We start from the raw sequence: 26,268 nt of genomic DNA, 5'->3' as shown, positions 1-26,268 counted from the left end.
ATAAGTCCAAAGGCAAATAAATCCATTGGAAGCAGGCAAAGTCCAACAACACTAGGAAAACATGGGAAATGGCAAAGGACAAAGACAATCTGGCACAGAGACATGGGAACACACAGACTAAATGCACAAGTGAGGGGACGTTAACTAGACACAGGTGAAACTAATCAGGGCGGGGCAGACAATTAAAACTGGCGGGAAAACACACAAAGGCAGAAAGTAAAGTAACCCAAGACACATAAGGAAGGACTCTATTAAAAAAAAAAGGAAATAACTAAATTAAAACCCCAAAACATGACAGAGGACGCTCATGTATTCAGTATCATTACACATTCTTTCATGTGTGTGCTCTACTGTGCTTTCGCAGTCTTTTAGAGGAAGTGCACAGCCTAGCAGATACTGTAGCTACATTTAAAGTGAACCCATCAATCATAACTCATCTGTGTGTTCATCTGGGCTCATCAGTGTGTTTGACCCGGGGTTGAAAGGTATTGCTGCAAGAAAGTTTCATATTAAGTTGATTTACTGTGAGGTTGTCGTGGTGATGATGATGATGATGATGCATAGCTTTGTGTTATTCAGTGAAGTAGTTTGTGTAGCCGTGGCTTGTTGTTAGTAAACACATGGGTTAATCCCATATAGTGGTGATATGTGGAATATCGGCATTGCATCGAATAACATTAAAGGGTTTGCATGTTGCTTTACTTCAATAAACCATTACCGCATTAGTTTTGAGATATTAACTGTTCATAGGTACTATTTCTTTAGTAGAAAGTGGTTGATTTTCCAAAGCTGTGAGCAGCACAAACAGAATTCCATTCCTCTCCATCAATTGGCAGAAATCTCAGCAACACATATTTTAAAATCTCATCAAATGAGACCAAAAATATCTGCATGGCTAGATACTACTTCAATTAAGTGAGTATATGTTTTTTTTATTTGGGTAAACTGGCTCTTTATGATTTTAAAAGCATGGTCACTGATTCCTCTGCCTTAAATTTGTTCCACATTGAGCAAAAACATTGTAACCTAACAAAAACAGAAAATGCTGTCATTTTTTTGGTTTGATTTTTGATTGTCCTAAATTTTTTGTTCTTCACTTTATTTCTTTAAATGGGAGAGGTTCATAAAGACAGTAGAAACAAAAATAGTTTCTAGGAGACAGGCTTGAGGGCTATGTGTGATACATAGCCCTCAAGCCTATCTCCTAGAAACTATTTTTATCTACTACTAATTTGCAATACCAAATATGTATTGAAAGAAATGGATTTTGGTTTGTGTGAATGTATCTGCAAAGTAGCAAATGTTCAAACTGTATCTGCAAAACATTAACTGACATCATATTTAATTTGTTTTCCCTACAATATCACGGCAACTAAAAGCATAATTGTTTACGCAACTCAAAGCATGTAGTTTAGGTTGCCTAAAGATGGTCGTCTTGATTAAATATTGAAAATGTGTCATGACACAGGACTTTTTATATATTTAATCAAAACACAGTCTTTCCCTAACATTAACCAAAGTAGCCTAAATCTGAATCCCCCGTACTTCCACCATCCACCCCAACTACCTTCCTATGGCATATACAAGAACATAGCACCCGTGGACTAGAAAAACCATTGACAGGGAACATAATCCAGGCAGAAACATTACATATATGAAACCATCATTATCACCAGCACATGTCTCTTGTCCACTTTTGCTGGCAAACACCTCTTCCCCTGGTCCTCCTCTCTCCTCTGTCTCCACTTCAAGACAGATGCATCAGATTCAGCAGGGAGCCACATTACCAGAGGCTGAGCTGAATGATTGTGTGTGTGCACACACTCATGCCCATATGGTGTCACTCACTTCCCCATTTTACATCTCCTCCGCCCAGTGGGCTTCTCTTTTCCCCTTCCCTCCTCCTATTCCTCCTTCTGCTTGTCATCTTCTCTCTCCTTCTGGTTAGCCTTCAGCTACACAGGCCTCCTCCATTTTGCATTGATGTGAACCATGTGACAACATGTCTGTTTGTGTGTGTGTGTGTGTTTGTGTGTGTCTGTGTGGTGCAGTAGAGTGCAGCCTGAACCAGCAGCCAGGGCTAGGTAAGTGTGTGCTCAAGCAGAACAATGGCATTCTGGGTAAAAATAGTATCCGTAGCCACTCTTTGTGATGATCTGGCTGAGGGGGTTCAGGCCTATGCAGAACAACAGTGGGGATTGTGCATCACCTTGGTATGGTGATGGTGACTTGTGGTGACCACAGCCCCATTGAGTTCTTGATGAAGGCTCTTAATGTCCTTTAGGTCTTGTACATTTCTAAGCATTCCAGTATCCATCTATGTGGCAATGAGTTGTAGGCTTTCTTGTAGTCATTCCAGGCAGTGCACAGGTTGGTCCGCCTGATCTTGCAGTCTCGATTGACTGCTCTATCGACCAGTAGCTGGTGCTTGGCTCCCCTGGTATTACTACCAACTAGGCCCTGTCCATGTATTGAGCCATGTGCCTACTCATCTTAGCCACTAAGATGCCTGACAGAAACTTCCATGTTGTGGAGAGGCAAGTTATTGGCCTGGTCGTTGGATGGAATCGTTCCCTTCTGGCGGTTCCTTCATGATCAAGACTGTCTGTCCTTGGGTTAACCATTCTTGGTGGATCCCATCCATCAGCAGTTGGTTCATTTCTCCCATGAATCTCTTCAGGCAGGAAGCTAGAGCTGTGAGTCTTTGTTTGGCAGTCTCCAGTGCCTCAGGTAGGTTAGGTAACCCTTTCTTCCTTGCACCTTTCTCCTCCTCCATGGGGATCATTCATCTTATAGCCATGCATCTCTAAGCTCACTGTTGCTGTGGCGTATATCAGCTCACTGGTCTCAGTTATGGTCTTAGTAGAGATAGTATGTAGTGCTGCATTCACATCTTCTAGCAGACTTTCAGAGGGTACTTTGTCACTTAGCCTTGGTAATTGTGATCATTGTAATTGGGGGTGCCAGGTGTCCAGCTTGGTCATGATCTTCAATCTCAGGTCAGTTGCCCTTGTGTTAAGTGAATCTGTGCCGTAAGGGCTTGTTATTGGAGCTTGGTACCCAATCTCGGAGTGTGGGGATGATGAAATTTGAGTTTCTGTATACGGAGCTCTCTTTTCAGCCATGTTGTCTATGGATGCTCATGTTAAGTCAGTTCTCTTCTGCTTCTTTTGTTTTATTTTTTTTCTAGAGAGATCTAGATAACAACAAATGAAAAAAGTTAGAATAGAAGCAAAAGATAGATTGTGTATAGTATATATGTGCGTGTGCATCGCAGTCAAATTTTCTGACAGCTCTTCATGGAAATATGATTTCCAGAGTACTTGCATGTGCATGTGTTTGTGCAGCTGTGTTGTGGAAAAAAATAATTCATTTGTGAATTAAACACCAAGAAATACCAAAATGACTTTTTATTCTTTGCAGAGAAGGTCAGACAATCATACAGAGCATTGTAGGTCTGCAGAGAGTGAGACAGAGAAGTACTGTTTGCTCAGAGAATTGTGTATGCATTTAGTGGGGGGTGCAGTTACACAGTACAAACTAGTCTAAACCAGTTTTGTATGCCTGAGATCATATAAAGGTCAAGACATACAGTATAAGAAAAAATACACTTCCTGACTTAGTTTTAGTGCCCAATAATGCCTTTCCTTCCAGGTTAGTGTTGATGCTTTGAAACTTAAAAGCAGCCTCTTCAAAGCATTAACAATGAGCTGGAAGGAAGATTTGGGAATTTGGCAAGCTATAATAGAATCAGGGAGTGTGTCTTTAAATATGTTTTATTAACCACATTTTAGCAATACTATTATAACAAAACATTTCTGTACTATTGTGGAAAACAGGCAGGTTGTCATTAACTTATTTTTGTTCTCTCTGTGTTTCAGAAAAAGGAGTGGTTATGTCTCAACTGCCAGACCCAACGGCTGATGTCCGGAGGTGGTCTGGACAATCCTCCACTTCCTGTTCCTCATCTGTCTCCTAAGCACCAGCCAATGGACTCGCCCCATCACCAGGCGCCAGCCAGTCAGCAAAGCCCTATCCACAAACCCACCAATCAGCAGGGGCCCAGGCCAGTCCATTCCCAGTTGCAGAAACCCCATGTGGGAACTGGCGATAGTGGACCATTTGTGTCCACTGCTGCCAAACAACCGACCGACACCAAGGCCGCAACACCAGCTACAGCACCAGTACTAACCACAGAGACCCAGAAACAGCCGAAACCCACAGAGGAGAAGTTCAAGATGGAGCCTGAAGACCAAACTGCCAAAGAGACCAAACCCTCCCAGAAGAAAGGAGAGCAGATCACACCGATCAAGGATATTAAGAAGTCCAGGCATTATGATGTAAGTTGTATTTTTTTCTAACATTGCTTTAGTCTAGTGTACTACTCTGTATGTTAAGCTATAGAAAGGACCAAAAGTGAACCAAACTAACAATGCACTAACAGAGATGGCATGAAAGGAATATCCAAAAAAAGATTAGGCTGATTTTTGGTGATATTCTGTGGAAACCATAGAGTAACACACAGGACTATGTACCAAAAATGGCCATTGTTATGTGACCTTTTTAAAGTATGTTTGCAGGTTAAGTGAGTATGCATGGCTGTTTCAGTGTGGCCCTGCTTCTCATTCATACATTTTTCCATCAAGCTTAATGAGCATAATGGAAACTCAGATCCAACACCAGATATGTGTATTCTACAGAATTTTGCCCATGTTGCACTTTCTGTTGCTATTTTTCATGAATGTAGCTAAGTAGCTAGCTAGCTATGTAGGAAGATGCAGATCCCCATTCTTAATCCTGTCTACCAGGCTCTGACTGGTCAATTGTTTCTCCAACCGGTGCAAACAGTCATCAATGAGCACAACACCAGACCTATTTGAATCGCTGATATTGGAGATGTGGTTGACAATTCAGAGGTCTGGAACCAGACTAAAGCTTGGGCTACACTGCCTACCTCCTCCCCTACCTGTGCATGATGACTACCTCGCTTAACTGCTTTCTGGTCTCCAAAAAAACAGACTGAAAACTTCAAAACTAGACTCAAAACTAGACCTTTGACTTCAGTATTATAGTACACTTGTAAATTTCAAAAATGACAAACATGCTGAAACATGAGATATATATATATATATATATATATATATATATATATATATATATATATATATATATAGATAGATAGATAGATAGATAGATAGATAGATAGATAGATCTATATATATAGAAAAAAAGTGATGAATGCTATACATGGACCAAGTAACCATGTCACTTGGGACATTTGTGTTGTCTGACACCTGAAAAATGGATGTTAACTTTTAACATCACAACGGCTGCCTGGTGTGACGTTAGATTTCCTCCAACATTTCCTTCAAGGTTTTGAATGTTGTGTTTAGAGTGAATGACAGTGGCATCTTGAGGCCATTCATGCAACTTTGAATATGGCCTATATTACATATTTGTGATAACTTGTGTTCACAGATACACTTGTAAAGGTTTGTAAAGGTCACTTTGAACAGATCTGTGATGTTAGTTTGGCATTAGGTTGGCCAACTATCACTGTTTCTTACAGCACAGTGAGTAAATGCAACACGAAACCAAAGTACCATTTTTATGACAATGATGATTTTTTAAAAGACTTCTTGCTTGACTCCCTTTTCTCCCAGTAAAGTAAAAAAATATATATATTTATTTCTTTGAACTGTGTGTTTTGGACACATATCTCCAATTATTTTCTTCTGAATTTTTTAGATCTTTTCCTGCATGTTTCTTAGCTGCTGCATGTTGTTATAATTTTAAAATTAATTTAGTTTTGTAACTGATCACGGATCCATAAAATACTTTTACAGTCGGTTTCTTCTAGTTAAAATGAAAGGCAAAACACAATTACAATACAATGTGCTCTTGCCCATATTCCTATGTTTATTTGTTTTATTTTCAGTTATATTTAACTCTGTTTTTTTAATCAAAAGATCAAATTCATTCAATTACATTGACCAGTGGATGCCTCAAGGATGCACTGTGAGCCTTTATTTATTTACAATGGAATAGGATGGTTTTGAGTTTAATAACATAACCAAAATGAACAAACCATTTCCAGATGTAGTTTATTTGCCCTACCCATATTTTGCCACACTCTGTTTAAATTACATTTTCTTTGAAAAAAGAAAATATGCTGAAATATTTAGAAAGATTGGCTGCTTTGGGCTTTTCAAAGGCAGAGCAGACCTTCCTTATTTGGGGAGCTGCTAGGAATTTAAAGTGCAAAGACCAAAATTAAAGTATCCTCTGAAGTATTGTAACCATCGTGAGAGGTTTTCTAAAGAATTCCATAATTTTCACCTATTTTGTTTCCTCCATCCCTCTTTCATTTACCAGGTTAGTCCCCCTTTGAGATTAGGATTTGGCAACAGACAACTGAGACAGAGCCATTGATGACTGAGTTTTGATGTTTTAGTCATGTTAAGTCCACAATTTTACTTTGCACTCAACATCAAAAAACTAAAATTTTGTCAGTCCTAAAAAACACAGTTTAACTAACCTCTTTCCATCAGTGGCTCAAAAAATTGTTAACAAACCAAACAACTACAGGCCACTTTATGGTAAGTGCATAATTGTGTCATTTGTCTTAACGCTATAATTTATTATATTATGAGATTTACCTCTTAATAAAATCAAATCATAGTCTGAATGTTTTTGAAATGTTGCCCATAGTCATGGCAGATGTTCTTGTACACTATGCCAGCCACTTGGTTATGGCGTTCCATGTACGCTGTTCCTGCCTGTATCTTACACCCTGCTGTTATGTGCTGAACTGTCTCAGGGGCATCTTTGCAGAGTCTGCACCTGGGGTCCTGTCTGGTGTGGTAGATCACAGCCTCTATTGATCTTGTCCTGAGTGCCTGTTCTTGTGCTGCCATGATTAGTGCTTCTGTGCTGTCCTTTAGTCCAGCCACTGGTAGGATTTCTTGATATCAGCCACTTCTTCTATCTGTCAGCGGTACATGCTGTTTAAGGGCTTGTCTCTCCATGACGGTTCATGCTCCTCCTCATCATCATCCCTGGATTTCTGCCGCCTGAGGCATTAGCCATTCATCATTGGGGGCCATCTTCCTGATGTACTCCTGGATCTTGGTTGTTTCATCCTGGACAGCGGTTTTGACACTCACTAGTCCTCGGCCTCCCTCATTCCGCTTAGTGTACAGTCTCAGGGTGCCGGATTTGGGGTGAAACCTTCCATGCATTGTGAGGAGTTTCCTTGTCTTGATATCAGTGGCATGCAGCTTGATGTCATCCATGTAGAGGAGGTGACTGATGGTTGCTCCACTTTGGAAACCGGTATCCGTAGCCACTCTTTGTGATGATCTGGCTGAGGGGGTTCAGGCCTTTGCAGAACAACAGCGGGGATAGTGCATCACCTTGGTGTATGCAGCACTTAATGATGACTTGTGCAATTGGCATTGAGTTGGCTTTTAGAGTTGTGTTCCAGAGCCTCATTGAGTTCTTGATTAGGCTATCAGTGTCCTGTTGACTTTGTATAAGCATTCCAGTATCCATATGAATGGCAGTGAATCGTAAGCTTTCTTGTAGTCATTCCAGTCAGTGCACAGTTTGGTCTGCTTGGTCTACTGGTCCATCGACTAGTAGCTGGTGCTTGGCTCCCCTGGTATCATTACCAATTCCCTTCTGGGCCCTGTCTATGTATTGAGCCATGTGCCTACTCATCTTAGCCGTGCAGTTAGATTCTTCAGCCAGTAGGTGTGGATCATGTCAGGGTCTGGCGCTCTGACTGCCCTTTGGTGTGTGACACACATACATACACACACTGTGGCGTCAAAAAGTATTTGCCCCCTTCCTGGTTTCTTCATGTTTGTCACACTTGTTTCAGATCTTCAAACAAAACTGAAGATAAGACAAAACAATCTGAGTAAACACAAAATAGGTTTTTAAATGATCATTTCATTTATTGAAGAAAAAATGTATCCAACACCAGCTGGCCCTGCGTGAAAAAGTAATTGCCCCCTTACTTACTCATTCAACCAATGAACCAAATTGAATCAAATATGCTAAACTGCTTCAAGTGCTACATTTAGAAACAGTAAGAGACAGAGAAAGGGTTTGTTTTGTTTTTTGTTTGTTTTTTTATTTTTTACTTTAGGGTCAAGAGGGCAAGTAGTTGGGCAGTCGGAGGTAACCAGGTTTAGTACCTCATTGGGAGAGAACAGTGAAAAGGATGTAAGAGTAGGAGATGAAGAGGTGAATGTAGGACAGGAGGAATCGGCAGTTTGGTGGGGAAGTGAGGAGTGTATGTCATCAATCCTTTTTACTTACTTAACAAAGTCACTCAGTAGAAGGGAGGTGGGAAGTGGGGGGAACAAGGAGAGTAGAAAAGATGTTGCAGGTTAGAGAAGGAAGATTGAATTTTGAATTGAAAGAAAGAGCTTTTAGCTGCAGATGAAGAGGCAGAGAAAGAGGAGAGAAGAGACTGATAGTCAAGGAGGTCCTCAGAGTTTAGGGGGGCAATTACTTCTTCATATGGGTGATATAGTAGAGTAACTTTTTTCCTTCAATAAATTAAATCATTTAAAAACTGTATGCACAAATAGAAGAATACTTTTTTCATGGCTCAGTAGCTAATATAATTAATTTTATACCTAAAAATAAGAATCTAAATATATGTGAGCTTAAATTGTATGCATACTGATTCTCACACTAAATTCTGACTTAAATTAAAAACCCTAGCTTCCCCAAATCTAATGCATGTTTCTTTCTTTCTTCTTCCCTCTATAGGATACAAAAAACAACAGCACCCATGACTTGTCACGCAGCCCTCAGAGCCTCAGTGACACCGGCTACTCCTCTGATGGCATCTCCAGCTCCCAAGGTGAAATCACAGGTCTAATCCAAGAAGAGGAGATGAAGCTGAGTGAGAGGGGGATCAGTGTGCGGGGCTCCCCACCAAGCCCTTCTGAAATCACTAAACTAGAAAGCTCCATGAGGCCTTTGCTGGAGAAGAGCCTTTCTGAAGAGAAGGTGGACAGAATTGGGAGGAAGCACAGAGACAGAGATTTGGATGACCGAGGAAAGCAGCGTCCACGCTCTCTGTCAATCCCACCTGATGCATATGACTCTGACGAGGAGCTAGAAGATATACTGGAGGAAGAAGAGGATGGGGGAGACTGGGTGGGTAAACGGAAGGAAGAGAAGGAGGAGAAGAAGGAGAAGAAAAAGAAGGAAAAAGAGGCCGAGCCCACAGAGATGACAGATGAGGAGTTTATGAGGAGACAAATAATGGAGATGAGTGCTGATGAAGAAAATGAGGAGGAGGAGGAAGAGGAAGATGAGGAAGATGAAGGATATGGCTACCAGAAACCCAAGAAAAACCACCATAAGCACATCATCTCTGACTCAGGGAAAGAGAAGAGACGTCTTCAGCACCACTCTAGCAGTTTTGAGGAGGAAACGAAAAGCGCTGCCGATGTTTATAAAGGCTCAGTGGAGGAGGGTGAGGAAGATGTGATGGCATCACAAGGAGGATTGAGGCGCTTCAAAACCATTGAACTCAATAACACCAATAGCTACAGCCGAGACATGGAGCTGAGCAATGAAAATGACTTGAGTCTTGATCGGGAACCAGAGCTAGAGATGGAGAGCCTGACAGGATCTCCTGAGGAGCGTTCTCGGGGTGACTACTCCTCCACTCTGCCAGCAACTTCATCCTCATATGGCTCAGGGCAGTCTCCTACTTCCATCTCATCAATGGAGGAGGACAGTGACAGTAGCCCCAGCAGGAGGCAAAGGTTGGAAGAGGCTAAACAACAGAGGAAAGCACGACACCGCTCCCACGGCCCTCTCCTTCCCACCATTGAAGACTCTTCAGAAGAGGATGAGCTGAGAGAGGAAGAGGAACTTCTGAGAGAGCAGGAGAAGATGAGGGAGGTGGAACAACAGAGAATAAGGAGCACAGCACGAAAGACCAAGAGGGATAAGGAGGAGCTGAGGGCTCAGAGGCGCAGAGAGAGGTCCAAGACACCACCTAGCAATCTCTCACCTATTGAAGATGCTTCTCCAACAGAAGAGCTGAGACAAGCTGCAGAAATGGAAGAGCTCCATCGTTCTTCTGCTTCTGAATATTCCCCTCAGAGTCTGGACTCAGAGGCTGAGGGATACGAATCCAAACTTTACAAGTCAGGCAGCGAGTACAACCTGCCTACCTTTATGTCTCTCTACTCACCAATAGAGAAATCATCAACTACCACAACCACCACAGCACCATCTTCAACTTCCAAACCACTAAAGAGCGCTGAGGAGGTTTATGAGGAGATGATGAGGAAGGCAGAGATGCTTCAAAAACAACAGAAACAACAGCAGCAACATGGAAGACATGGGCAGTACTATGAGGAGGACGTTAATGGACAAGGTTATGATGATGAGTATGAATATGAACGAGATCAAACAGGATATGACAATGAGGCAGCAGAGTCAGAGACATCTATTTATGAGGAGATCCGACAAACATCTCAGAACATCACCAAGATGCAACAGGCCACCGATGAGCAAGTAGAGATTAAGATTGAGAGCTCCTACCCAGACAAACAGCTCCTCGACACAGGCCCAGCCTTTGCTAAACTACTGGAACACAGCAATGCTCTCCTAACTCCAGGGACCAGCCCCACCCAGATCTCAGCTCCTGTGTCCTTTGCTGAGACTGGAGGACGGATTCCTGATGTTCGAGTAACACAGCACTTCTCTGCAAAGGAAGAACACAAAGACAGGATCAAAAGCCAAGCAGGAAGGAATGGAATAACTCCAATAGTGGCTGCCACCACAATTGCAGCTTATGGAGTTTATACCAGAGATGCAGTAACTATTTCTCAGACTAGTTCAAGCCACAGTATGACGTCTACTCAGTCTGGTATATATGGCAGACACACAGGAAGTCCTGCCACATCCTCAGCTACAGTCTCAAGTGTATGCAGCAAGATTGCAGAGATTACCCAGGCCTACAGTCAAAGAGAAGTGATCACCAGAAGGGTAGGGGAGAACAGGGGGGTCCAAGTGCGAGACAGTTCAACATCTTCTACTGAGAGAATTATTGAGCCATGTTCTCCCAAGTATACTACTTATTACAGGAGCACCAGTACTCCTCTTTCTCCATCCCCACCACCACAGAGTCCCACGCGTTCACCTTCCAGAAGGGCTACAGCTGAGTTCTCTACACAGACTTTGAATTCATTGATACGAATAGACTCAGCTGGCTCTGGGCCTACATCTCCAGGGATGGCTCAGGGAACCCAAACATCACATCGATCAGTTTCTCCACGGCTCTATCGACAGCAGTCTTCCCAGGATGCCCCGTACTCCCCACCTCTAAGCCCAGCCAGGCCAATGACAGTCAACACTGCTACTTCTCCCCTGTCTTCGCCTACACGATTTAGCCGCCAATCAACATTTGACACTTACTCCCCGTGTGCCAGCCCTCCAGACACGCCACCTTACCAACAGTCTCCTACACACAGCTTCTACCGAACACAAAGAGTGGAGAAGATAAATGTGGGAACAAGTATGGTCACCACAGTCAGCACTTACACCAGAGGGTCCATGTCAATGGATAACATCTCCCTCTGTCGAATATCTACAGTCCCAGGTACTTCTAGGGTAGAGCAGGGCAATATGATCCAAGGTGGCAGTGTTGTGGACCTCAGAACGGCCACCAAGCCAGCTCCGATTATCATGACTGACCAGGGAATGGATCTCACCTCCTTGGCCACTGAAAGCAGGAAATATCATGGTGGATCAGAGGGTAGCAGACATTCAACGATTGTACAGCCACTGATTATGAACCTTAACACCCAGGTGACCACCACACCAACCACTGTCAGTGTCACTGTGGCTGCTTCCATGTTCATGACCCAGCCCAAACAGCCAACAGTCTATGGTGATCCCCATCAAAACCGAGTGGATCTGGGTCACGGCATGGGTTCGGCCGTGTGTCTTTCCCAGGACAAACCACCAATTTCACCTCCAACTGACCCATCAATACCAAAAATTGATGCTAAACTGGAAGACCTCAGTGTCCAACAGAAAGAGCTACAGAAACAACAAGAGAAGCTGCAGAAGCAACAAGAGCTCCTGGAACAGCAGTTGCAGCAGCACCATCAGATGCAACAGCAGCAGCAACAAGCATCTGCTTTGGCCAGGTACAATCTTACTGGCCAGATCTCACCTTTACTGAAAAAAGACTTGGTAGTCAGCCAGACTAGCACTGCCTCAGCTGTGGTCAGTGCTGTATCTCCAGTCATTAACCCTGAGCTATATGGCACTGGTCCCATTGAGCTGAAAAGGAAGCCTAGTCCTCCTGGTTTGATGTCAGGAGGTAAATCACCACATGACATGGTAGTGCAGATGGATGGAGGGCCAGAACAGGCCAGGGCAGTGACTCAACTGGTGAAGGTAGAAGAAGGACAACATGCTATGGATCTGGCAGGAGGCCAAATTAAACCTGACAACATACCAGCTTGCTGTGATGTTGTTTACCAACTTCCTTTTGGTGGAAGCTGTGTTGGTGGTTCTGAGAAAGAGGGCATAAGGCCTCCATCTGCCCCACCTCTCACCTATGAGTCTGACCACGAAAGACAACCTGGAAGTTACCATGAGTATCCAATGGATGGACGTAAAGCCTACACATTGCCTTTCCCTGGTAGGCTACAGCCTTCAATGTCTGATACAAACCTAGCCGAAGCTGGGCTACAGTCCTACCATTCTAAACTAGAACCACACCTCCAAGCCTCAGGAGAAACTGCCATGGATCTAACTGCTATAAAACAGGGCTATGGAGCGTATATGGGGATGCAGTATGGCTCCTATACAGATTTGCGGCATGGAGGAGACATCACAGCCCAAACCTTGCCTATAAGGAGATATAATTCCTTGTCTAATATCAGTTCAGACTATGGCTACTCTGCCCATGACATTGCTAGCTTTCAAGAAGCTAACTTGGCTCAGTACAGTGCTACAACTGCCAGGGAGATCAGCCGAATGTGTGCAGCACTCAATTCCATGGATCGGTATGGAAGCAACCCAGATTTGATGCAGTTTAGCAGTTTGGGGAGAGGAACTGGGCCTGTGACCTCCAGACTTGCAGCAGGTCTTGGCATCAGACAAAACCTCCTCTTTGGACTAGATGGGAAGCCAATCTCCCACAGTCAAGCACTAACCAACCTTATCAGTGCCAGACAAGCCAGTCTTAGAGCCATGTACCCTGCTGTTATTAGGTCCTCTGATGGGATGATCTACTCCACTATTCAGACCCCAATCGCTTCTACGCTTCCTATCACAACCCAGCCTGCCTCTGTTCTTCGCCCGCTACTGAGGGGGGTCTACAGGCCATACCCCTCTGCCAACATGACACCTGTGCCCCTATCCAGTCTTAGCAGACTACCAATGAGCCCCAGAATGCCCTTATCTGGACAAGCTCCAGTCCGTTACCCAGCACCAGGTTTCCAAACAATGTTAACAACTGCCACTACTGTTGCTGTTGCAACAACTTTAGCACCAGTAGGTGCCCCAGTGTCTGTTTCCATGACAACTACTAGTTCTACAGTCCAGGATGAACCGGTTTACATTGTTAAAGGTGCCACAGTGACCTCCCCATCAGTAGAGGTCACCTCAGTACAAGAAACAGTTGTCATACCAATGGAGCCACAGCAGCAGCCAATAAACCTGTCCCAGGCACACCTGAACAGTCAACAACAGAAACAGGTGACAACTGCTCAGCAGCCACAACAGCCTTCTCCTGCAGGCCCTGTATACCCACCCTCAGCTCCTTCACACACCCATGGCTACACCCAACCTTCAGTGGGCCCCTCTGCCCCCACCAGTGGCTTACCCATTCCAGGGGGTCTTCCTCCCTTCCCCCCACCAGGTGCCATACACAAGGAGGGTGAAACCGAGGCAGAGAGGCTGCATTGGCAACAGGAACAGCTCCTGCAGATGGAGAGGGAGCGCGTGGAGCTGGAGAAACTCCGGCAACTGCGCCTGCAGGAGGAGCTGGAACGGGAAAGGATAGAGCTGAAGCTGCACAGGGAGAAGGAGCAGATACTGGTGCAGAGAGAGTTACAGGAGCTGCAAAACATCAAGGAACAGGTAGAGGGAAAAACCGGAAATGGAATGTAGATTTTGATAGTTGGCGTTGTTTTGTAGTTGTTGGTTTTGCTTTGGATATTGTTTTGTGTATTGTTGTTTTTGTGGTTGTGTTACTTGTGGTGTATCTTATTGAGTTATTGTCGTTTTATGTTATTAGGGTCCAAACCCCGAAGAGGTAGAACCCATTTGTGCCGGTTTATTATTATAAGGAGTTCAAGCCCCCAAGGGGCTGAAATCCTATTGTTTTTGGGTCAGTCTATTATTAGGGGTCAAAGTGCAAGGCATCGTGGTGACCAGTACCAGCAGTGCTGGGAACCCTACTGAAATCACACTTTTTTTTTCTCGTTGGTAAAAGTGGTACTGCAGCCTACACCATTAAAGGGTACTGTATGCAAATTAATTTCACAGGGGTGGTATAGACCTGTGCACACACCTAAGACTCCAAAAATGACACATGTCCACCAGCAGGTGGCGCTATAATCAAGGTAAATGCATTTTGGCCAGGAACTCCCACATAGTACATCGCACATTCGAAAACCTTACATACATGTGTTCCCTGAATTGAGAAATCTCAAGATATAGGCCACGACCATTTCAGCCTATAATTTTTTCGCAAAATCGCGAGATATGCAAAACCCACTTTTTCGTACTCCTCGTAGGCCGTGAGTCTGATCTGCCCGAAATCTTAGTTATAAAGAAACAACTTCTTGTAGGTTGCAGTGAAACTGGAAGTGATGTCATATCTCCACATAGGTTTGTCCGATTAACATGAAACCAATACTTTCTCATGCCCTACTGAGGCTTTGTGCAAAATTTGGCACAAAATTTGGAGCCAATCGGCCACTAGGTGGCACTACAAATGCGAAAGTTGATATCTCGTAATCAGCTGCATGGATTCGTATGAAATTCAGTTTAAATGATCTAGGTTCATGACTCAGTTGATGCCAAAAAATCTGGTAATGATTGATAAAAGCAGGTGTGGCTTATTACAACAAATGTAAATTTCTACACATGAAATTTACGGTGGCGGTGCTGTTAGAACATAATAAAATATGAGAACAAACTTTGTCGAACTCCTCCTTGGTGGTGAGTCCGATCTGCACAAAACTTTGCACATAGAAACTATGGACCCTCATGATTAAAAGTTATTAAAAAAAATTTGATAGTTCAAATGCACGATTTAAAAAAGAACAACTTCCTATAGGTTGCAGTAAAACAGGAAGTGATGTCATATCTCCACATAGGATTGTCCAAATAACACAAAACTTGGGCCAGTACTTTCCCATGCCCCACCGAGGCTCAGTGCAAAATGTGGCGCCAATCGGCCACTAGGTGCCGCTTTTGTTGCAAAATCATGACATATGCGAAACCTACTTTTTTAAACTAATCTTAGATCGCAAGTCCAATCTGCATAAATTGTAGCAAAAATAAAAATGAATAGAACTAGTAATCTATGTCATGGAACAAGCAGTAGGCAGTGGCATTAAAATCTTGAAGACAAGATTTTCCAAAGATGTCATTCAACTAAGGGTACATATGCTTGGCTAGCTGAGAAATTTTGTTTAAATGACACCACTGCTTTGTCTAAAGTTAAGCCTTATACCTTATGTATTGTGCAAGCCCAGGTTAGACGTAATGGAAATTGACGTCTAACTCCACCACTGCTTGTCACTTTGTCCTCATCAGCACCTATTGGGGTTGCATTTTCAAGTCCTGGTACTGAACATGGAAATTTTGGCAGATGGCTGCCCACCTCTGGTTTTTGCCTCTCAAAAGGAAGTTTTTCCTTGCCACTGTCACCCATTGTTGGGTCTCTGTAAATAAAACCGGTTAAGTTTTCTGCCAGTCAGTTATGAATTGGCACTATATTTATCATGAAAAATTATCATCAAAATTGACATAAATCGTTTTTGGGAATTTGCCGATTCCATCAAATTTCACAGTACAAACAGTGCGAAACACTCCATTAACAAGACCATCTGTAACATCTATATTTTTGATAAGCATAACGCGAACCTTCGGGCCAGCACTTAGCAATCTCTCCAAATATGTTTTTTTATTATAGGTATGTGCAAATCGCCCTTTTTGAGGGTTTTGATCGAAATCTTGAGCTTGAATTTGCACAATAGCTGAACATACCTTGTGCGACATATTGAAATTAGGTGTTTGCACTTCACTGTTTGTCGCAAATATGTGAAGGTCCTCTGTGTCTTTGCCCATGCCTGTCTCACATTGTTTTAATAACACTTCATCCTGCTCTTTAAGTTTTTCTTCTTTGGTATGTTTCCTGATTCGATTTAGTGTCAGGGCAAACTCTTGGTCTTTTTGCAGCACTATTTCTGTCAACTCTATGTGACTGAAAGTATTTGCCCATAGGTTGGTCCCTATTTACGCTGTGTAAAGAAGCCATCCTTTATCTGGTGGCAGCTGATAAAAATCTCTAAGAGCTGTAACAGAAACATTGCCAAAATGAGAAAAATCAGCGCATTGTTTAATTTGTCATAGTCTGCCGAGGATATAGGCCAAAAGTTTGTGATCAACCATGGAAATTTCATCTATTACCAATATTTGTAGATCTTTCAAACTGGCTCTTAATGTATTTACTTCTTCCTCCCTTAGAGGTTGCTCTGGCAATGAAGCATTATTACCAATCGTAAAGGTGTTGTGTATTGTTGAAGCATTAATTTTATATGCCGCCACACCAGTAGGAGCAGTTAGTAAAACATGAATGTCATCTGGATTATTACACATTCTTGCTAACAATCTGCATGCCTCATAATACACAGCTTTTATTAAATGAGACTTTCCTGTGCCTGCTCCTCCAGAAATAAATACATGAAATGGGTCAGGATTTTCCCATTTACTTTGTCTAGGCACCACTGACATATTTTGTAAAACACCGGTGTCTCTAGCTCATTTAATGAGCCCATAATAGATTATGCTTCTGATCAATTCAGTTTCTGCATTTGAAATTCAACTGACACTGCCCTCCAGCCACTAGGGCTGTAATTCTGGAATTTCTTCTTTTTCATTAGGACAGACATCCCTGTTAATGCTCATTTCTTCTAAATATTCTAATTGCTCCAAATCTGCTTCAGGACAAAGAGCTGCCCATGTTTTCCAATCTCTGTGCTGATCTCCACCTGCAATTTGCATCGCGCTCGTGGGACTGCAGGTCCGACTTGCACTGCCTCCGTGGGCTGCATGTTGAGACTTGCACTGGAGGCTTGGACTTGCTTACAGGTGTAGTTATCAAATGCTTGGATTTTTGAGGGCCGAAATGTGCTCGAAAGGTTGTGCAACCTTGCACATGCATCAGGACTGGTGAAAATGTTGATATCTTATTGGTTTCGGAAATTGGCATGGCAAAATGTCTGCATAGCGCCTCCTAGAAATGTTTTAAAACTCAATTAATTAATTAATTTCAATTTTATTTATATAGTGCCAATTCAAAACAGAAGTTATCTCATTGCACTTTTCCTATAGAGCAGGTCTAGACCGTACTCTTTATACTATTTATTACAGAGACCCAACAAACCCCACCATGAGCAAGCATTTGGCGACAGTGGCAAGAAAAAACTTCCTCAATGGTGGGCGTTCTGTGTTAGGTTTTGAGAGAGAGAGAGAGAGAGAGAGAGAGAGAGAGAGAGACAGAGAGAGAGAGAGGGGTTTTGAGAGGGGGTGTGGGGTGTGGATGTCGGGGGGGGGGCAAGCCAGCCCTAACTATAAGCTTTATCAAAGAGGGAAGTCTTAAACCTACTCTTAAATCTGGAGATGGTGTCTGCCTCCAGAACCCAAACTGGGATCTGATTCCAAAGGAGAGGAGGGTGATAACTGAAAGGTCTGGCTCCCATTCTACTTTTGGAGACTCTAGGAACCACAAATAACCCTGCATTCTGGGAGCACAGTGTTCTAGTCTGATAATATGGTATTATGAGATCTTTAAGATATGATGGTGCCTGACCATTAAGAGCTTTGTAGGTGAGGAGAAGGATTTTAAATTCTATTCTGGATTTTACAGAGAGCAAGTGCAGAGAAGCTAATATTGGAGAAATATGATCTATTTTCCTAGTTCTTGTCAGTACACGTGCCGCAGCATTCTGGATCAACTGGAGAGTCTTAAGGGACTTATTCGGGCAGTTGGATAATAAGGAATTGCAGTAGTCCAGCCTAGAAGTAACAAATGCATGCACTAATTTTTCGGCATCGTTTTGAGACAGGATGTGCCTGATTTTTGCAATGTTACGTAGGTGAAAGGTGAGGCAGTCCTTGAAGTTTGTTTCATGTGGGAGTTAAAGGATAAATCCTGATCAAAATTAACTACGAGGTTCCTTAAGGTGCTGCTGGAGGCCAGGGCAATGCCATCTAGAGTACTGTAACTATATCTTTAGACAACGTGTCTTGGAGGTGTTTGGTGCCAAGTACAATAACTTAAGTTTTGTTAGAGTTTAACATCAGAAAGTTGCAGGTCATCCAGGTCTTTAACTAAGCCCCTCCTTGCAGTTTCACCTACATGTACAACATTTGGGAAACACATATAAGATGCCACGACGAACAAAAAAGTAACTTGGTGCCATAACCTAAACCCAACAGGAAGTCGGCCATTTTGAATTCATTTTCATATTTTTGCCGATTTATTGGGGTCATATTTTATCAAACTCGTCCTACACCATTAATCTGATCCACATTAAACGTGGTTAGCATACATAAAACAGGTTGCAGATGAAAAGTTATTAAAATTCTGAGTTTTCGTCAAATGGTGTAGTGGCGAATTTTGATGGTTCACCATGAAACAGGAAGTGTTTTTTAACTCTACTGTGAATGGTCCAATCTTGCACAATAGTGGAGAATTAATCGGATCAACTTCAAATTTTCGCAGAGCCATCTAAAGACATTTGCAATAAAAAGTTAGCAAAAGCTTTAATTTTTGTTGAAGGTCATCTCCATGGCGTGGCGTTGAATTTTGATGTTTCGCCAAGAAACAGTCCGTCTCACTAGATTTTTTGCCATTTTGAATTTTTTGAAAAACACAACTTTGACATCTCCTCCTAAACCGTAGGTCCGATTGCAACCACTTGGTCGGTGGATCATCGTTGGATGAAGCTTATCAGAAGTTGTATAAAGCTTGTTATTATCTTATTTAGTTTTCAAGATATTGCCCAATGAACTTCAAAGGGGCTTGGCTCAGCACATACATAGTCATCACAAAATCATCACAAAACGTACAGGATGTGCCCACAGAAGTACCTGCAACATACCCCGAAAGTTTCGTTCAAATCGACTAGGGGGCGTTTCAAATGCAAAGATGGGCGTGGAATAACACACATCGGACTATAAATCAGTGTGATAGGTCTCATTCCTTCTTTAAACAGAATTAAAGTAGCTGAAGTGATTTTGCTGGGCTTTGTGAAGCCGCTGGTGATCTTATTGAAGATTTTTGGCCAGAAAACCATTAAATATTCCTTCAGAAGATGGTGTTAAATTCTGTCATTATTAAATTGACATGTTATTTCGTGTAATGATTGATGGTAATGATTTTGTTGTTTAAAGAAATGCTTGTTCCCTGCATTACAAAAATATAGTTCTATAGTATGCATGCTCTGTTGTTTCCTGGATATTTCTTGTATATGAAGTGTGCATAATCATATCTGTACTATGTGTGATAGAAGCCAACGATAGTCAGATTTTGTTTGTAAAGTTATTTCATGTTCCATTTGTTGGTCTGATTTAAATGCAAAAGAAAAATGGATCCCATTATGTTGTAAACATTCAATATCAATAGCAAGTACACATTTGAATATATTGCTTTTCTTAGCTCCAAAATCTTTGTGAAGATGTTTTAACAGTTAACAGAAGAGCTAACATGACAATTTTCTTCTTTTTTAATAGAACATGCAGTTGAAAATCTTACAAGTTTACTCTGTTAGACAGGTGTGGAAGCCTTCCTTAATGAGAAAGAACTAGAGATGCAATGTTTCATATGCATCTCATAACCTACAGTATAAGCAAAAACCCTAACTCCATTTCATTATCGTCATTTATTTTTGGCAGCAGCAATCAACATTACATGCTGCACTTCATTTATGTTGTGCTTCCATTCTTGTTTTTTCCAATACATAAAAATTTGACTAACTTGTGTGCTTCTTTATGTTCCCCTTTCTGCCAACATTTTTTAGGTTCTACAGCAGCAGCAACAAGAACGTGAGAAACAACTTGTTCTCCAGAGGGAGCAGCTGGCCCAGCAAAAGTCCCAGCTAGACCAAATCCAGTCTTTACAGCAGCAGCTGCAGCAGCAGCTTGTAGAGCAGAAGAGACAGAAAGCGGCTGCTGCAGCTCAGAGTATGCAGGTGAGGGGAGTGAGAAACACTAGCAGATGGCTTATACGTGATATGATATATTCTAGCATTGATGTTGAAGGCTTCAGCTCTTTGGCAGCATTGGCAGAAACTTTTTAAGGCATAGACAGTGCGAAAATACAGAAGAAGCATGTTATGAGAAGCTCTCACAAATACATTTTTGGCCTGCCTGACACCTGCCTACCTGTCCCTGCAGAATTTTTTGTTTGTTACTCTGACAAGTCATGAATTAACTGCAAGGGCAAAGAAAATGTATAATAAAATCAATTGTGCATGATGTATAAAATTCAGTGTGCAAAAGAATCATAATGCACTTTCTAAAAATTATCAATGTAAATGTTAACTGAATTTACTTCTCAAGCTACAACTCATAATGTTTACATATACTGTATGTCTGCACTCAGCCAGTTCTTTGGTGGACCGCTATGATTGTGATATGAGGTGCAATTACAAAGCCTTTTCCATCTCAACTGAAACAATGATGGGTGAAGGGGTAAAACTAACAACAACTAATAGCCTTAAAACAATCCTTTTTTCTTCAGCTCGATGTGAACGGACAGCCCCTGCACCCCTACATTGACTCTCAGATGGGCTCCCGTTCCCTCCCCAATTCCTCATCAGAGATGTGTCTGAGGAGCCAGGAGGAGCACACTGAGACCAGGAGCAACATGAAGAAACACAGCTCCATGACCAGGCTTAGCAGGGACAGCTTGGATGGAGATAACGTGGTGTTTTACGGCTCACCCCGCAGGATCGTGGACAGTTGTGTACAGACAGATGATGAAGATGGGGATGAGAGGTAGAGATGTGTGTGTTGGTTGGTGGAGTGAGTGAGTGGACAGATACATAGATGTGTGTGTTAAGTGGGTGTAGATGGATATGGGTGTAGATTTAGATGAAAGAGAGAGAGAGAGAGAGTGTGTGTGTGTGTGTGTGTGTGTGTGTGTGTGTGTGTTTATTAGGCAGGGATTACCTTGAAAGTCTTCCTATTTACTTTACATCTTTCTGTAATTAATTACAAGACACAAACTGAGATTTAGATGCGGCCTTTATGAATAATTTATGAACAATTTCATAGAGAATAAAGATTAAAAACATTTCTGAGAGTTTCAAAGCCAAAAAGCAATATGCAATATGCATACAGTATTGGTAAATGTTCAAACTCAGTCTTGTCTGAGGATTTGTTTCTATGTTACATGTAATTATAAAATATGTTTAGTAATACAGCCTGCAAATTACATTTTACTTATGGGATAACTACCCAAAAAGGTTTCTCAATATATCAGTAGTGTTACCCTGTTTTCCCCACAATCCTTGTTTTTTGACAGAGTAACAATATTACTGTACCTCGCAATTATTCAGTAATCTAAAAAATAGAGTTACAATTAACAATGTTAATTATTGTACAAATTGGTACCGGCAGCTACCCAAAAAGTATTTTATTGTTATGTACAAAAATTTAAATGTAATATGCATGCCATAATATACAGCATTACTATTTCTTTCCTTATTGTTTTTTTCTTCTCTCCATCACCAGATACATGATGCGTCATCGCACCAGGAGGCGTGGTCGCAGTGTTGACTGCTCCGTCCAGACAGATGACGATGAGGACAAGGCTGAGACAGAGCAGCCGGTCCGCCGAAGACGTGCCCGTCTTTCCCGACACGCTGAGTCCAGTGCTGCTAGCAGCAGCACTGCCACCACAACCATCGCAGCTATTGACACTAAAACCGACACTCCCAGGATGTTATCCTCCAGTATCGCCATCCAGACCATCAGGGAAATTTCCTGCCAGACAGAAGTGGAGCACGTAGGAAGAATCTCCCCAGCAATCCATGTGACAGTATCAGACCCAAATAAAGTAGAGATTGTGCACTACATCTCTGGACCTGAGCGGACCCAAAAAGGACAGTCTCTAGCATGCCAGACTGACCAAGAAGCCCAGTCGCAGGGTGTTGTAGCTCCCCAGCTCAGTGTACCAACCACAGTCAGTCCATATTCTTCCTCTACAAGTACCGGAACACAACAATCTGGTTCTGCCGACATTTTGATCCAGCAGCGCCAGCAGCAGCACATTACAGCAAACGCAGCCAAGTTTGAGCGACGCCGCCCAGACCCACTTGACATCAACTACCAGCCTCACAACCACCTCCACAACGAGTCCATCTCCAGCATCATCCGGCAGCAGCAGACAGCCCCCAAATCACCACAAGTCCTCTACTCTCCTGTCTCCCCAGTGTCCCCTCACCGCCTGCTGGAGACTTCTTTGTCCAGTGAGAGGCTGAACAGGGCCCATGTCACACCTCAGCAGAAGTCCTACACCGCTGAGTCCCCCCAGCGACACCCCTCTGTCCCCCGACCCATCAAGAGCACCCAAAGGTCCATGTCAGACCCCAAGCCCCTCAGCCCAACCACAGACGAGCACACCAAGGCCAGGCTGTCCCTCTATCAACAACAAGCCCTCCAGAGCCAGGTAAAGTCACTCAAACCATGACAGGCATTAGCACACATTAAAAGATAAATGAAGAATAATAGAGAATGAAGCAATTAAAAATCGATTCAGGGCACAGTCTAGATAAGATAGCTAACAGTAGGGATAAGGTTTGCTCATAATAAAAGGACGTCAAATTTTAAAGGCAACATGATGCATGTTATCAACTAGAGAGAGCAAAAGTCTATTTTTGTTGTATTTGCTATTTGTTTCTTATAAACGCAGACCGCAAAACAGTCAAATCTAATGCTAATGAAATTAGATTTAATTTTCAGCTTCCATAGTGCTTCAGTAGTTTTAGGGCTTCACATCACAAGCCTCAATGCTTTCAAGTTCCAAATTACTGCTTATATTTGATTAATATAAGCAAAATATTATGTCAGAAAGAAAGTGCTCAAGTTAACAGTAAAAACGTAATCACAACTGTCATCATCTGTGAACTACACAACTACCACTGATATTGAACACATTTTGGTAGTGTGGCTTGGAGTTTTTATGGAATTTATGTGTCTCCCCAATTACCAATCCAATTTGATGTTTTGCTTTCTTTCCATATATTCATGCTAAAGCTGGTAATACTGGCTAATGCCACAGTCCCAGAGAGGTAATTCATCTTCAGGGCTTCCTGCAGTAACCCATGTGACAAAATACTGTTCAAAATCATCTATGTACATTTGATAAACCAATATAGAGAGATCATCAACAGAATAAAAACTGCTTATTAGATAACATTTTAGAACATTCACCAAAAAGTTCACATAATGATTATCTTTGCTCAAGTCAATAGTTTGACTCATTATGTTGTTCTGTGGAGTCAAAACCTGCCAAAGGCATTAATACTGAATGGACTTTATGTAAACTTGATTGAACCCATTCTTTTCATTCCACTTTGCCCCTGTTTTTATTTTGTGAGAGCTATGAATGTTTTATGTGAATGCTATGATGAGTAATTGCCTTTGTTGTGGATTTTTCAGATGTTACTCTTGTTTTCAACATCCTTTAGGGCATACAGACTTTATTAAGTCTACTCCATCGCCAATTTGAAACAAGTGACACCTACTCTTATTATAGTAGTAGTAGTAATAATAATAATAATAATAATAGTAGTAATAATGATAATAACTTTATTTATATAGCACCTTTCAAAAACAAAGTTACAAAGTGCTTTACAATAAAAAATAATAAAAGTCAATAAGATCCAAAAACAAAAGATATAAAACAAGATTTAAAAAAAATATATAGCCACGGGTGGCAATGGGCTGGTTCAAACCTTTTTTCGCTCAACCGAAGGAAGCAGCTCAATCGGCCAAAATTAAAGCCACAGGCAGCAACGAGTGGATTTCAGGCTTCACAAAGCCAAACAAAGTCACTTCAGCTAGATTAATTCTGTTTAAAGAAGGAAAGAGACCAATCACACACTTGTTTCATCATCACAAAGCCTGCAGTATTTCAATAATTGCGCACTCAAAGTTCCGCCATTCGTCCCCTCTTCATCGGATTTGAACGAAAAGTTCCCCTGAAATCTCACGAAGATCAAAGCAGGGTGTGCGGTTGGGGACACTATAGAACCCCCTGGCCACGCCTGAACTCAATCACTACAGAACTTTCGATTTTCGATTGTGTGCAAATTTTCGTGAGTTTTTGAGCATCCTAAGTCACTCTAAAATGGGTTACAAAAGCAGTCCTGTAATGGTGCATCCCAAATTTGGTGATGATGGAATCAAAATCCAAAACGTAGATGTCGCTTTACTGTTTTTCATATCACGCAAATTTGCAAAAATCTATCATGGTCGACTTTAATGGTCCAAGAGGCTTTTTTGTATAGCACATTGAGCTAGACTTGTGTGAAATGTGAAATATCAAGTCAATCTGACTTACGGTGTGAGGGGCCTTTCCAAAATTTTTGGGCCTTAATTACAGTGCCACCATGTGGCCGATTGGGCTCAAGTTTCTATGGAAGCATTTGCACATAATTTCCAATTATTGGGCCAAGTTTTGTGTTTCTAGCTCATTCCAGCTTACGGAATTCATGGTTAATAAACTGGCACAAACTCAATAGGATTCTACCGCTTTGCGGTTTGAACCCTAATGAACCGGCACAAACTCAGTAGCGTTATACTGCTTCACGGTTTGAACCCTAATAATTTAAATAGTTACAACAAATATCAGCCCATAAGATAAAAGTGAGTTTTAAGGAGAGATTTAAAAGAGGACACTGAGTTTGCATTCCTGAGATACCCAGGCAGGGAGTTCCACAGCATAGGCACAATAGTAGGGCCCTGCCATAGGATCTTAACCCACGTTTAGGCTCATACGAGTTAGCAGATCACAGATTTAGGCAGGAGCCTGACCATTCAAGACTTTACAAAATAAGCAGTAAAATCCTAAAATCAATTCTAAAACTCACAAGTTACTAGTGAAGAGCAGCAAGGATTGATGTGATGTGGTCACTTTGAATACGTGTTAAAAGCCTGGCAGCAGCGTTTTGTATAAATTGCAGTCTTTGGATGTTTCTCCTACTGATACCAGCGGAAGGTGTGTTGCATTAGTCAAGTCTGGAGGAGATAACAATCAAATATGACCTTTTTTAAATCTGCAGAGGAAAGGAATTACCTGATCTTTAAGTTTCTCAGATGGGCAAAGCAGGTCTGCACCACTTTAGTCACCTGAGCATCAAAACACAATACTGAGTCAAAAATAATACCTAAGTTGCATTTTTCTTTATTAACATTATTAGATAAGACACAGACTAGTGAAGAGATTTTTAATGCTGCCAGTGCTGGGGTAGTAGCGTATCATCCGCGTAAGGATTGAAACTTTTAAAAAAATTTATTGTAGTTCATAAAAGAAATCAGATGAGTGGAGATAATTTTTTCTAAAATCTTGGACAAAAATGTTTAGAGATTGGTCTAAAATTACTTACAACAGAGGGATCTAGAGAGGGATTCTTTAAGAGGGGATAAACAGTGGCATGTCAAAAATTGGAGGGGAAAGTGCCAGTGGACAGTTAATAAGGGCTAAAAGATTCGGACCAACCGTCTGAAATACAGCTCTTAAAAACCAAGTGGAAATGCAGTCAGAAGGGCAGGTGGATGATTTTTAAAGTGCAACAGTGTGTTCCAGGGTTGAGAGAGATTTCAAGTGGGCTAATGTTGAAGGTGGGCAGGAGTCAACATCAAGCTCCCTGAAGTCGGTGTTAACGTGCTGTCGAATCTCCACTATTTTGTTATAAAAGTAATTAAGAAATTGTCTCTCAGGAGAATTCAACTGGCTGACTA

General features: G+C 42.0%; 1 protein-coding gene across 6 annotated transcripts in view; it reads left to right on the top strand.

The window, feature by feature from the left end:
* Positions 1–26,268, top strand: part of bsna (bassoon presynaptic cytomatrix protein a) — a 307,151-nt gene that overhangs the window by 222,252 nt on the left and 58,631 nt on the right. For all 6 annotated transcript variants that reach the window (XM_044210625.1, XM_044210626.1, XM_044210630.1 and 3 more), the window contains 5 exons: positions 3,882–4,340; positions 8,788–14,142; positions 20,319–20,489; positions 21,041–21,297; positions 22,036–22,972. In XM_044210625.1, the coding sequence (XP_044066560.1) occupies positions 3,882–4,340; positions 8,788–14,142; positions 20,319–20,489; positions 21,041–21,297; positions 22,036–22,972 (7,179 nt within the window). The remainder of the gene's footprint in view (positions 1–3,881; positions 4,341–8,787; positions 14,143–20,318; positions 20,490–21,040; positions 21,298–22,035; positions 22,973–26,268) is intronic.

The sequence above is a fragment of the Siniperca chuatsi genome, linkage group LG10, assembly GCF_020085105.1.
Source record: "Siniperca chuatsi isolate FFG_IHB_CAS linkage group LG10, ASM2008510v1, whole genome shotgun sequence".
Lineage (NCBI taxonomy): Eukaryota > Metazoa > Chordata > Actinopteri > Centrarchiformes > Sinipercidae > Siniperca > Siniperca chuatsi.
Note: the sequence above shows the minus strand (reverse complement) of the source record. Positions and strands in the feature narration are given on the sequence as shown.